At 42.9% G+C, this 15,106-nt stretch overlaps 1 protein-coding gene across 2 annotated transcripts in view; it reads right to left on the bottom strand.

The window, feature by feature from the left end:
* Positions 1-15,106, bottom strand: part of COG5 (component of oligomeric golgi complex 5) — a 241,367-nt gene that overhangs the window by 86,961 nt on the left and 139,300 nt on the right. For both annotated transcript variants that reach the window (XM_061640367.1, XM_061640368.1), the window contains exon 11: positions 12,375-12,456. In XM_061640367.1, coding sequence (XP_061496351.1) covers positions 12,375-12,456 — 82 coding nt within the window. The remainder of the gene's footprint in view (positions 1-12,374; positions 12,457-15,106) is intronic.

Below are 15,106 nucleotides of genomic sequence, written 5' to 3'. Positions count from 1 at the left end.
CAGTAGTGCTGCTGCATCACTACTACAACTCCCTTCAAGGGCTCCTGTAGTCTGGTGCACAAGGGCCCACTGCAGTCTAATGCCGACCCTGTACTTCACTCCCAGGATTATACTCAGGAGGAAATTGGGTCCCTCGCCTGTTCCCCTCACCATGGACAGGAGTGAATGAACAAATTAGGAAATCCCTGTTGTGTCTAGTGTTATAAAAGAAGACATGAAAAATGGCTAACAAAATACCATAAAGTTTTCTGCAGTGCTAATAGCATGCTAATACTGATCTTTATCCCACTTTTAGTGCTAAATTTAGTACTTTATTAAATAGTTACCAATCTTTTTATGATGATTTTCGTTAACATTAGCAAAGGTACTTCAGATAAATATTTCAACACCTTGCTTTCTAGCTATTGGCCTGGTTTGCACATGTTAACCCATGGTTTATTTAACAAACCACATGTTTTCTTACAGTTGTTATAATTAATAGTCTCAGAGACAAACAAACAAGTTACTGCTTGTTCCTCCAAAGTTTGATTTGCTTTTCCAGTTGTCCTTTGTTGCTTATTCAGTGTCTGGGGTAGGCCAATTAAAAAAAATAATGGTTAAGGAAGGGTGCTGGGTCCACATGTAACACCAAGCTATAGTTAAAACAAACCATAGTCTGAAAGCCAACAATAAACCATGGCTTCAGATCATAGTTTGTTGCCAAGAAACAGTTAAGATGGGCAGGGTTCACAAATACCATTAAGCCATGATTTAGTGTTATGTGTGACCAGGCCAGTATCACTGCCTTCTCTCAGGCCGTAATTTGTATCATGGGTCTATTTTCAATGATATGATTCAACCCTGAAACAGAAGATTAGATGAAAGTATCCCTAAGCAAAGAAAAGGGTATTTCCCCCACCACTGAGTAACTATAGAAGCCCACCACATCAGAGCTGAGAGGTAAGGAATTTGAGATCAGAAGGAAGCATTTCCAGATAGACTTTTTCTACAGGTTAAACACTGTGCCCCTTCTCAGTCATTACCAGTATTCTAAATCATTTTTAAAATGTCATTAATCAGAGTATGTAGACATGTACCCAAGTCTCTAAACTTCACAAGAGAGACCTATTTACTTTGTCATATATTTTCTAATTTTGAATATACCTACTATTTTGCTAAACCCTATGGATTTGTTTTCAAGGTTTTTATTATATATTTGTTTTAGATTTTGCCAACCCCACATCAAAGTTAGCAGTGTTTAAATGTGGGGTTGTCTAGCTCCATGTATGCAAATTAGGTTTGTTAGTGACCAAGCACTCTAAAAAAATACAACAGAGAGTCTAGAACCTTCAGAGGACCACCCACATATATACCATAAGCAGATTACAATATTCAAATCATGAGAGGGTAGCAAGAGGCAACAAATTGGGAAAAACAATATTATTCTTAAGAGACAGGATGTGCAGATTTGAAAATATTTGAAGGCCAAATAATGATGGAGCTGTATAAATGCATTTCCATCTCTTTACATTTATTTCCAATGGAAGCCCAATGGGGGGCTGATACTGACTGGGACCACCAAAGTATGGGAGTTTTATTCATTTTGTCCCATTCCATTTTCCTCATAAAAATCTCCCCTTCCCTGAATTTGTTATTTGTCCTGGTAGCTACAGTATACAGGCAGAGTTTATGGGGTGGGAATTCAGGAAAATTGTGTTTTGAAGATGGGGGTGGGATTTAACACCCATGGTCCCAATTTAGATTGGAGGCCCTGTGACTGCTATTAAAAGGAACAGAGATGCATTTACACATCTCCCTCATGACACAGCGTTTGACCCTGAGGAGGGAACTGACGTAGAGCAAGTCTGGGCCAACGCAGCAGCTATGAGGAGTCAGTGAGATTCTTTTTATCCCAATAGTCATAGTGTACTTGTTATTGTGAAGTAAACATATTTGACAGTATTAGGCAGTCACTCAAATTAAACTAGCTTCTGGATCACCTGGTTACTTAGCAACTACACATCCATTACTTACACATACAATAAATAAGTAACATCCACAGCTTTTAAAAGAGAGTGACTAGAAACTACAGGGATGGTGGCATAGACACTCCCTATTTATTTACATGCACAAGGTAAAATGTTAGCAAATTCACAGAAGTATTGTTTGCGTGGCTTCAGTATCTCCTTCACCTGAAGAAAATCTACACAGTCTCTGACATTCTGTGACTATTTATGTTGTAGATCATCATAGGAGCAATGCTAAAATATATATACCTTCCTAGGCCACTGTTCTATTAGTCACCTTTTTATCCTGTTCTTCTCCCAAGGAGTTCAAGGCAGCCTACACAGTAGGTAGCAACTGTGAAGTAGTAACTGAAGGAAAGTTGTATAGTCAGCTTTGTGTCCGAGTAGTGATTTGAACCCATATCCCTGGTCACAGTCCAAGTCTACCACACCCCAATGTTAAGGGAACTTGACGATGACACATTCAGACCGGAGAAAGGTACAACAAAGGATTTACTGCTGCAGCAAGGCGCTAGGGAGTCAAGCTCAGCCAACAGCGCGCCAAAAATACAGAAACAGAAAGTATTTATACACTTTGTGCAGGCCGTGTCTCGGCATCCCATAATTTCAGTTATAAACTGTTACAAAAGAACATTACCTTATAAGGTCATGGACACAGCAAGACAGCAAATGCATGCGTGCCAAGATGGCGGTGATATTTTCGTGACAAAACATTTGGAGGTTATAACATGTTAGGGGGTATTTACCTTATCATTCCCCCCTTTAATACTTTAACTTCTTATTATAATGATTAAAGTATTACATAACAATAACACTGTTTTACAAATTATTCTCTTCTTCATGGGGTACTGGTTGATATCGGTTGGCTTGTAACACCATCTGTCGGGCAACCTGAGTCTCTACTGCACCTGAAATTATACTTCTCAATCCATTGATTATTATAGGCATAGTGCATGGTAATAGCAAACATAACAGTATCAGTACAGCAACAGTAATGATCATTCCTTTCAATCCCCCCATTTTCATCAATTTTTTTAAACAACATTCTGTCAAATTTAATAACTTACAAACTCCTCCTTCTTTAGATAACAGGTAATCTAGGGCTAACCGATTTTGCAATAGGGGGGAAACAATAACAGTATTAGTATAACTCCAAACTGGAACAACATAATTAAATAAGATAATTTGCAACAGGGCATTTTAATTGAAGCTGGGCAAATCTGTATCTTCGGGTGGTGTCCCACTACTCTCTCCTGGTCGGTAGGGGACGCAACACCCTCCTGAGTTTCGCTCACTTGGTTGCCGGTCCCAAGGAGGCTTCTCCTGTCGCGTCCTTTCGGCCCACATTGGCCCTTTTCCGGATCTTCATCCGTAGTGTCTCTGGTAACATGGCAACAATTTCCCATTCTGGACTGGCAGCTGGCTTTACTCTGGTCCAATGGATCCATGGGATCTGTCCTTCAACTTTCAGGGCTGTAGGGGTGACCATAATTACTGCAAACGGACCTTTCCATTTAGGTTGTAGCAATTTGTCTTCCCACGTTTTTACCCAGACTTTATTCCCAGGATTATAATTATGCATGCTAGTGGTGGTTTGCAATGGGCTGGGATCAGTATATTGCTGCAATTCTCTTATAACTCGATTTAAGGCTTGTAGTTGCCTCTGAAAAGTTACTTGTCCCTGCTCTCCTAAGATTTCTACTCCTGTTGGTAAAGGTGGTGGTCTGCCATACATCAATTCATATGGAGTATAACCAGAACTTCGAGGTGTACATCTTTGATGCAACAGGGCTAGGGGCAGTAGCCGGACCCATTTTTCCTTAGTCTCTATGCACAATTTTGTCAAATGTAATTTCAAAGTCTGATTTGCTCGTTCCACCATTCCACTACTCTGCGGTCTCCAAGCACAATGTAATTTCCATGTTAAGCCTAGGGCATTAGAAACATGTTCTACTAGAGCGTTTGCAAATCCCGGACCATTATCAGAATTTATTTGTAAAGGCAGTCCATATCTAGGCACAACTTCTTCTAATAAAAATTTAGCAACTATTGCTGCTGTCTCCCCTGTTGCCGGTCTAGCTTCTATCCATCCGGTGTAAGTACAAACTGCCACCAGCAACACTTTGAATCCATATGCTAGGGGCATGTGGGTGAAGTCTATCTGTATGACTTGAAACGGTCGTGTACCCTTAAGGACAGTCCCGAGTGTTAGTCCTGGTCCTCGACGGGGATTTGCTTGTGCACAGGTAAGACATTCTTTTGTTATTAATTTACACCATTTGCATAAATGGTCAATATAAAGAGTTTTTCTAGCTAATCTTTCCAGATTTATTTTTCCCAGGTGACATTGGTTATGGATTTTAGACAGAACTTCATAGGCTAAGCTTTGAGGTATCCAGACTCGGTCATCCTCCAAGATTTTCCATCCATCTATGTCCCTGAACTCGTAGTCTTGAGCTTCTTTTTCCTCCTCAGGGGAATAATATGGTTTGCTCATTCCAACAGGTATCTCTGCATAGTACAGGTGGGCAAAACTTCGAGTCACTGGAGGCCCAGAAATAGCGGCCTTCTTTGCTTCTTGATCTGCTATGGCATTTCCTTCTGGCACAGGCCCCCCTTTTTTGGTGTGTGCCTTGCAGTGAACCACTGCCACCTTTAACGGTTTCCACACCGCATCCAAGAGGGCCCTTATTTCACTAGCATAAGCTACTGGTCTTCCTTCAGAGGTTAGGAATCCTCTTTCTTTATACAGGGCTCCATGCACTTGTAGAGTCAAGAAAGCATTCTTGCTGTCAGTATAAATAGTGACTTCTTGTCCAGTTGCTTCTAGTAAGGCCTGGGTGAGGGCTATAATTTCAGCTTTATGGGCTGAAGTTCCAGCAGGCAATTTCCCATTTCTCACCATCCGTCCTTGCTCCACCACAGCATATCCTGCTACCTTGCAGCCTTCCTTTATGTAGCTGCTCCCATCACAGAATAAAATTCGGCCTTTTTTCAGTGGTTCATCTTTCAAGTCTGGGCGACTGGAATATACCTTGGTCATTACCTCCTCACAATCATGAACAAGTTCCTGCTCTGGTACAGGCATTAAGGTAGCAGGGTTCAAAGTAGATCGGTCTTGAATAGTTACATTAGGATTTTCACAGAGCTGAGCAGTATATTTAACAAGCCTGGAACTTGTCATCCATCTGGGACCCTGTTTTTCTAGTACGTTCTTGATTGAATGGGAGGCGGTGACATAAATGGTCTGTCCAAAGGTAAGTTTCAATGCTTCAGTTAGAAGTAAAGAAGTGGCGGCTATACTTCTTAGACAACTTGGCCATCCTTGACTAACTGTGTCTAACTTTTTACTCAAATATGCAATTGGTCGGTCCCATGAGCCTAAAATTTGGGTTAGCATTCCCACTGCCACTCCCTTTCGGTCATCTACAAACAGTTTGAAGGGCCTGGTTGTGTCTGGTATTCCTAAAGCTGGTGGGCTTTTGAGAGCTGCTTTCAGGGTTTCTATAGCTTTCAACTGGATGGGTTCCCATGCAAGTGGAACATTCTCTGGTAAATTTCCTTGCAACATAGCATACAGGGGTTTAGTTATTGAGGCAAAATTCAAGATCCAAATTCTGCAGTAACCCGCCATTCCCAGCATTGTTCGTAATTCCTTTTTCATGCGGGGCAAGGGCAATGTCGTAATGGCCTTGGTGCGCGCTGGGCTTAAAAGTCTCTGATCCTTTCTTATTATAAAGCCCAAATATTCCACTTCCTCTTGACATATTTGAGCTTTCTTCTGGCTTGCTCTATAACCTAACTGTTCTAATTCCTTCAGTAGTGATAGGGTATGTTCCTTACAACTATTCAAGTCAGGACATGGGAGCAAGATATCATCCACATACAGAAGGAGGGGTCCATTGGTTTCTTGCCAATGTTCCAGATCTTTATTCAATTGTTGACTAAAAATAGAGGGAGAATGACAGAACCCTTGAGGCAACCGCGTCCAAGAAAGCTGAGAGGTGATTCCTGTCCGAACATCCTCCCAAGTAAAGGCAAACAAAGATATAGAATCTTTGTCAAGGCGGATACTGAAGAAGGCATCCTTCAGATCTACTACAGTATAAACTGAACTGTTACCAGGAATTCTTCCCAATAGAGTATAAGGGTTTGGTACAATCGGTGTCATTGGGAGTACAGATTCATTGACTGCCCGCAAGTCCTGTACTGGTCTATAGTCACACTCTGTCCCAGGTTTTTTCACAGGTAACAAGGGAGTATTCCAGACGGAGGCGGTTTCGATCAAGACGCCTAATTTCAAAAGACGGGCTAAATGGTTCTGAATAGGTTCTTTTGCTTCTATCGGGATCGGGTATTGCCTAACTTGTACTGGCCTGGCTTGAGGTTTCAGGATTATCCGGACTGGTACCGCCTGTACTGCCAGACTAATTGGGTTATTTTCTGCCCATACTCCAGGTACTAAATTAATTAGTTTCCACTCACCTACCCCCTTCTCCTTTACAGAGAGGGCTTTTACTGCTTTTTGACACCTCCAAGCCTCTTGTACTGGGCACAACAAGATAGGAGCCCTGCAGTGTAGGGATTGCATCTTTACTTCCCCTTTTGGAGCAAACTCCAAGGTTGCTTGCATCTTACAAAGAAGATCTCTACCAATTAAGGGGATTGGGCACTCAGGTATGTACAAAAATTCATGGTAAATAACTTGAGATCCAATTGCAACAGGTTGGCTCTTTAAGTTCACTGCAAGTGTGGCTTTTCCTGACGCTCCAATTATACTGGTGTTATTCTGACTAGCTGTTCCAATTGGAATATTTAAAACAGACCGTTGTGCCCCTGTGTCTACTAGACCTGTAACAGTAGTTCCCCCCACAATGATTTCCATTACGGGCTCAGGGGGGCTCGCCCGTAGGCAGCCCTATGGCCGTGCGGGATACGATTCTTCTGGTTCTGTCTCTTGGGGGTAAGGAATCCTGCCTCCGATTTCCGATGGTCTTCCACGATATAGTCCTCCCTGTAACAATCCTCTAGCTCCTTTCATAGTCGCTTCTCCTTCTATCTGTCTTTTGAACTTCTTTTCTCTCTCTGGACATTCATTCTTTCAGTGATTATAACCTTTACAGTAGGCACACTGGTTCCGATCTAACGAACTCCTTCCCATCACTTCTCTTCCTCTTCCTCTGCCACGTCTCCAATCTGGAACCGCTGGTCCCGATGGCCCCTGTAGGGCCACTGCCAACAAACATGCTTTTTCCTTCATCCTCCTCTCCTTGTCTTTAACCTCTTCTGCATCACGGTTGTTATATACACAATCTGCTATTGCCTTCAACTGTGACAAGGGCATCCCCTCAAATCCCTCAGTCTTCTGTAGCTTCTTTCGGATGTCAGGAGCTGACTGTGCCACAAAACTCATCACAATAATAGACCTATTCCCTTCCTCTTCAGGGTCTAGGGGACTGTGCTTTTGATATGCTTCTTGTAGACGCTCTAAAAATTATCCTGGGGCCTCGTCCTTCTTCTGGACCACATCATGTATTTTTTGCATATTCATCAACTTCTTCTTTCCCTTTTTGACTGCATCTAGGAACAATGTCTGGTACATTGTCTGAGAGTTTTGTCCTTCAATGGCATTCAAAGCCCAATTAGGGTTTGTGACCGGTGCCCTTTCTCTGATCCAGATAGTAGGATCTGCCTGATTCGCAGCTACTGCTGCTTGGCGCACTACTTCTTCCATATTACTCTGAACTGTCCTTCTTTGTTCGCTGGTAAGGAGGTACGCCATCAACTGTTGAATGTCGGCCCAAGTAGGATTCTGGGCCTGAACTATGCCCTCAAGCATATCTATAAATTTACGGGTGTCCTGTTCATACGATGGGCCATGATTCTTCCAATTTAATAGGTCTGATGTTGAAAAAAGCACATAAGAACGAGTCTCCACCACCAAGCCTTGTACCTGGCCGTTATCGTCTGTTCGGGGCACAATGCCAGCCGTAACTCGAACTGGTGCAGTGAAGACCTTTTCTGAGGCAGGTTCCCTGACCTGCCGTGGACGAAGGCGATTTTGTATAGGGGTAAGTTGGTTTCCCTCTATTGGGGGTGCCGAAGGTTCGGCATTCCCAGAGGCCCCTGACAACTGTGGATATACTCGTTGGGCCGGGACAGGAGGCGATGGTTGAGTTGTATCTGGCTCCTGGTCTTGATCTTGGGGCAGAGGTGGGGGTTGTGGCCTAAGGACTGTTGTGGCCACATAAGGAGGTGGTTCTGGTTCTAGCTGACTTGATTCCTTTAAAACAGGCGTTAGTTTCTTCAAAGTTCTTTTAGTCCTTTCCTTAGCCTCAGAGGCACTATAATTTAGCATCAAACGGGCAGGTCGATCTCCTAACTTCTTCTGCATGGCTTTAACGTCCTTTGGGGGGTGTTTACTAATTTCTAGCCAGCCCAAAGCGTAGTCAGCATCAACAAGATCCACTCCAGGATTAGAGTCCACTATCACATAGTTAAACAAACGGCTGACAGCAGGGACATAAAAGGTTCCTTCTTCTGGCCACCAGATGAAGCTTGGGGCCATATTGGGCCATTTTTCTTGGCACTTCTGTTTCATAGTTATCAGGTTACATTTGGACTGATCAAAATATTTATTAAAATGGGTTACGGCCATATTTAGGGGTGTGCTTTGTCCTTTCCCCATCCTGCCTGTCCTTTTCACTCAGTAGGATAGTAAGACAAACAAAAGAGGGATTTCAGTCACCGTAGAGTAAGGGGTCTCTACGGGGAGGATACACAGAAGGAATTTCTACAGGCCGTGTGGATTCCGCTTTACCGGCAGAGTACCTTTAGCGCTTACTAACCCTTGGTGATACTTGGCCTGCAGCCAGAGGCACTAGGAGCAGGAAACACTAGTGCTTAGCCAGGTCCAGAGGTACCTTTACTTCGGGTTTTCGTCACTGGGTATTTTGCTTTCAACCGTTCCACACCTTTCACACAACAATCATGCCAACAGGAAACCCACCAACCCGTTTCCTACGGCTCCAGGTGAGGGACTGGCCTTGTCCCCCCTTCAGTCCTTAAGGACTGGCCAGAACTGTCTAAGGGACTCACTATACTTGCCTTTCTGACGTGGTGGGGTGGTCCCTATTCCGGTGCCGGCCGGTCTTTCACAGGAACCGTTTGTTGTCTCACTCCTTTCCCGGTGGAGGGTTCCGGCAGAGAGACAGACCGCCCGTGCTGCAAGGCGATCGGTGAAAATTACCGGTCGGCGCGCTCCCTTTGGTAACGCTCGGTCTTCCTCTCCACACCGGTCCGTCCACTTCAGGAGGGCGGAATACCGCAGCCTATTAGTGTCTCGTCAGAGTCCCATCTGGGGTGCCAAATGTTAAGGGAACTTGACGATGACACATTCAGACCGGAGAAAGGTACAACAAAGGATTTATTGCTGCAGCAAGGCGCTAGGGAGTCAAGCTCAGCCAACAGCGCGCCAAAAATACAGAAACAGAAAGTATTTATACACTTTGTGCAGGCCGTGTCTCGGCATCCCATAATTTCAGTTATAAACTGTTACAAAAGAACATTACCTTATAAGATCATGGACGCAGCAAGACAGCAAATGCATGCGTGCCAAGATGGCGGTGATATTTTCGTGACAAAACATTTGGAGGTTATAACATGTTAGGGGGTATTTACCTTATCACCATCAACTCTTGCACATTCCATTTTTTCTCCGTTCAGAGGAGGGCCTGGCTGGGAGTCCAGAGTCTGTGAGTTCAAATCCCCGCTCGTGTCTCCTGGGTGTCAAGGGCCAGCTAAAGATCACCTCCACAGTGAGTGGCTCAGGGGTAACGTACCCTGCCACCTGTGCAGCTGTGGGCAAGCTCCATAGTCCCAAGGAGCCCAGTTGCCCCCCAGCTGACAGTTGCGAACAAAGAAGGGGCTGGCTTGTGCAGCTGTGGCAAGCTGAGCAGGCCCTAGCCAACTGGGGAGGACTAGCCTCAGAGGGAGGCAAAGGTAAACCCCCTCTGAATACCACTTACCATGAACACCCTATTCATAGGGTCGCCATAAGTCGGGATCGATTTGAAGGCTTTCCATTTCTGATTCCTGATATCTGAATGACTGTTCAGAAATGTGTGTGTGCGTGCGTGCGTGTGTGTGTATATATATAAACTGCAAATATTTAGCACTATTTTTTTATGAGAAAAAAAATATTTTGTTTTTGCACATATGACAGAGTGGCCATACAAATGTTTTGGTGTAAAAAAAGGGGGGTGTACTGGCATCATTCAGTTATTGCAGAGCATTTATAAGCATTTCTTCTAAATAGTACAGCTGGTGCTCATATGATTGTGCAGAATCTAATTTCCTCAAGGTACCAATTCTGTTGCAGGAAATGGCATTTCCCCAGCACTCAAACTGCAACATTTTAATGTTGGGAAAAATGTGATTTCTCTTCTCATCTAGTACCACCATGAATGCTATATGGATAATCGTCACGTGGATATCAAGAACACCTAGTAGATTGTGGCCAGCAATGCACCTCTTCCCCACCTACAGTATTTTGTGAAAGTTTAAATTATTAAGCAAGCAAACAAAAAAGGCAGCATATACCAGCAGAGATAAATCCTCCTCCCTATTTATCATCATTCAGTTTTTGAAACCTCATACTCTGCCACTTCAGCACCATAGCACACATCTTCTCTGCATGTTAGAAAAAGAGTCACTTCCTGCTTTTGCTAGTACATGTAAGGCTGACAAAGCTCTGAAGACAGGCATTCTCCCCTATGCTTGGCTGGATAATGCTACGAATGAGGATTGACACATAGGAAAAAAATATGCTCGATCCCCCAATACCATATTGGTATTTTATAGTGGATGACTATTTGAAAGAAAAGAGAAAGTAGTATAGTGGCAAATTGAGAAGTACAGGGTCCCTTCGTGAGTCATGTCATGCCTCCCACTGCCACATCCCCTTCTAAGATTATACCACTGCCACTCATTGGGACCCGCATAACTAACTTGGAAATAAAGAAAAAAACCCACAATGTTGCATGGAAGCTTCACCCTCTCATCTCAGTCCTCACGGACAGATCCCTTCCCATTTGATTCACCAGAGCACATAGATTAACCAACCCTTTTGTACACTCCCTTAGCCCCAAAATTACCCATCAGCCTTCCACAAGATCATCATCTCCCTCCCTCCCTGAAACAGCACTCACCAGCCAAGTATTGTGTATTGTGGCCTGCTAGTACTCCACAACCTGTATTTTTGTAATTTCATATAGATAGCAAGATAGTTTTGTCAAGTCTCTGACAAACCACCCTACATGGCTTAGGCGTTTTTGGTCACAAACTTCAGAGGCTAGCCTATTTTTGTCAGAGGAGACTACTACAGGTAACTTTTATTTTTATTTTTTGGAGACAACGCTTTCTCAGTATACTAAAGAAAGAAGTTAAGCAAGTCTAAGAAAATAGATAGGAAGACAGGAAACTGCTTTCAACTGAATCAGACCCTGGGTTCATCTTGCTCAGTATTGTCTACACTGACTGGCAGCAGCAATCCAGGGTTTCAGGCAGGAGTCTCTCCCAGCCCTACCTAGAAGTGCCAGGAATACAACCTGGGATCTTCTGCATGGAAAGCAGATGCTCTGCCACTGAGCTACATCCTTTCCTCGTTTAAAGCCTATTTTCTTCAAGGAATTTTGTCTACCATGGAGGAGGAGGAGGCAGGAGCACCCCCCCAGCACATCCATACAATGGAGGCTACAGCAATGCTCCCCTCAGGAGTGCCAGCCCACGGAGAAGGAAGAGGAAGAGTCACACTGCGGGGCAAGAGACAGGCTGTAGGCTGGGGTGGGTGAATATCTACTTCGTTTTGCCCCCCCCCCCGGAATTAAGCAGATGGTTTGCCGGCTTCCGCTAGCAGCATGTCTCTTGCCCTGCGGTGTGGCACCTCCTCTTCTTTTTCCTCCTCCACCTGCTCCGAGAAGATGCTGTACGGTTTGGCTGGGAAGTCCCCTCCTCTCCTGCCTCCTCTTTCGCCATGGTGTGCCCCAGGGATTGGACTCGTGGGAGTTGTAGTTCAAAAAAGTAACTTTTCCAAGCTCTGGATTCACGTGGTGGTGATGAAATGCCTTGTGCTACCATTTTACTACAGTAAATTTGTTATTACTAGTTAATATACATTTGCCATTTATGAAGGAGTCGGAGTTGGAATCAGAGTCGATACATTTCTATCGACTCAGACTCCACCCAAAATTGCTCCCAAATCCAACTCCACAGCTCTGACTCCACAGCCCTGGTTGGGAGTTTTACAAAATTAATGTATTTTCAGGGTAACCATAGAAAACAAAATCATCACACATGCTAAATACTTACAGTTGGTTGCTTTCTGAAATTGGGAGGCAAGTGTCCGAGTCACTGCTGTCCAGAATATGTACAAAATGTCTGACTGGCCATCCTGGAAGAAACAAAGGGCAAGAGAGACATTAAAAAATGCCCCAATTTAGAACTGGGGGTACTCTATTCTGTATGCCTCCCATTAGGAAGAAACACAGAAAGCTGCCTTATACTGAGTCAGACCATTGGTCCATCTAAAGGTAAAGGTAAAGGTGTCCCCACACTTATAGTGCGAGTCATTTCTGACTTAGGGTGACGTCTTGCGACATTTACTAGGCAGACCGTATATATAAAAAGCACTATTATAATAATACAGCATATTTACTGTAACCAGCACTGCACTTGACCAACTGTACTAAAGAAAAGCACAGGTGAAAGGCAACGTTTTTAGCATGTGCCAAAAGTAAACAATCATTGGTGCATGCCTAATTTCCAGGGGGAAATTATTTTATTACGCTTGACAGCCAGGTGACAATTACACACAAATGAAAAAAAGTTAAATTACACAAACAGGAATGTGGGGGGGGGAGCATTTGTAGTGCTTTCTGTGAACTCTAGTAAACAGATTATCATCTTGTAATACAATCCCCTACAGTAGAAATTGCTGACAAGATGAGTAATGGACTGCATCCGAATAACTTTTCAGCTTTGTGGCAATTGTTTCAACCAAATTCCTACTTTTTTAAAAAGAGCACTACAGGAAGAAGAATACCAGAGTCTCTTATGCCCAATAAGTGTATTTTAAGTAAGTTTCAAGAACCAGCTTTTTGCTGATTTTGGCACCCTATCTCTCTCTGAGCAACAAAATGAGTCCTCTCTTCTGCCAGCACACACAGGTGTATATATAAATGTGGTTACAACACACATAAGAATATGACCTTACTTATGTCCTTTTATATGACCCCTTCATGAAGTGTTCTTCAGTACAGATAATTTCTTGCTCCTTTTCATAGCCATGTAGGCAAGACTTCTGCTCCCCTTTACCATGCCACATGATCCATTATGTACATGTTTATATTGCTGAATTATGATTGAATAGCTGTATGTTTTTTGAACATGACAATGCATTAACAGCTTGCAATTAGTGGATTCAGTCTACCATAGCTCCTTGATCCATTACAAACTCCACCTAAAACCTAAATGTGTTCTCAAATTACTACAGATACAGGCAAAGATAGAGAGGTTCCCAATCCACTGGCACATATTCACCTTCTAGACTCTTTAATTTAAATCTCTTCATTAATAAAATTATTTCACTATTCTGACAAATTACTCTGTTTTACAGAACAAACAACAACAATTTGGAACAAGGGTTTAAAGTTACACTTTCTGCATTATAAAATGCAATGTTGATTATTTTACAAATTTCCAGGTGGAGGTTCAAAGTAAATCAGAAACAATGCATCAACTGAATGCATTGTATCACATGCATCCGCAGATGCTCAGATCAACATTAAAGGCTCCAAATTTAGCTTACTGCTGCCTATTCACAGGATTTTAAGATTATTATTGAAGGCAAAAACTGCTGTTAGTGACAGAACAGTGAACCTACTTGTTCACATTAATCTATCCTGATGCCACTGCTCAAAAATATAACCCAGTTTTCCAGTCAATTACTACCAAAGAATCAATGAATTCCTCAGAACAAGCCAAAACCTGGCATGCTGTGTCATTTATAACAAGCAATGACATTACAGCTGCAATCAAAAAGTCTCATTTCAAATTATTTCTTCAACATTAAGACAGAACAAGTAGCCTATTTTTAGACAAAACATATTTATCTGTTCATTTAGAAAAATCACAAGCTTGCTGTCTGTCTTTTGCAATTAATCTATATTTTAAAACCTAATATTACTGGTGAATTTTCATCTACAAGCAGCTGATCTGGAACAGGTGGATGGTGCCTATCACTAGTGGAACAGTGGGCAAGGTTAAATGGATTTACAGTGCAAAGATTCTGTGGTTTCCACCTCTTCCTGAGTTGAAGAAGGTGGCTTCTTATAAAACCCATCTGCACAAAGCAGTAGACCTCTGCAAGTCATTTGTCCAGGGGCTCACCTTTGGGAATCCATTGAACTCCACAGCCCAGTCAGGTGTGCATAGGCCAGATGTTCAGGTAAGAGTAAAATCTCAGCTCCATTTCTCAGGTAGAGATATCGGTTAGGGTGGAATAGAGGCAAACTATCTGGTGAAGTAGACTATGGTCCACAGAAGGTTATGCCATAATAAATATGTTAGTCTTTAAGGTGCCACAAGACCCTGCTGCTGTTTCTGCTGCAACGAACTAAGATGCCTACCTCTCTGGAAAAAAAACATGAGAGGTGTGAATGGGGCTCAGGGATATCAGACAAGCTTGTTACTCACTGAGGCCAGTGAGCTATTTCAGTAGGAGAAGGAGATTTACTTGAAGAAGCAAGAGATAACTATTTTCTTCTGATTATTTTTCGGGGGCTGGGGGGAAGAAGAGAACCAGTTTCTAAGTAAGGTGGTTTAAAAGTAGCTCCCAAACAGGAGAATAATCAAAAACCTTTCAGCTCTCAACCAAAGGGGTGGGTTAGGATATGTGCTTTTAATGTTGTTGGATGCACATGTTTAGTTAATGCTTTTGTTTTTTGTTTTGTTTTTAAACCTCTGATATATTTTAAATGCTATATTACATGTTTTTTAAAACTTTAAGTCACTTTCAGACAAAAAAAACTGTAGTAAGCGAC

This window comes from Rhineura floridana, chromosome 8, assembly GCF_030035675.1.
Source record: "Rhineura floridana isolate rRhiFlo1 chromosome 8, rRhiFlo1.hap2, whole genome shotgun sequence".
NCBI lineage: Eukaryota > Metazoa > Chordata > Lepidosauria > Squamata > Rhineuridae > Rhineura > Rhineura floridana.
The sequence above is the reverse complement of the archived record's forward strand: the minus strand, read 5'-3'. Positions and strand labels throughout refer to the sequence as shown.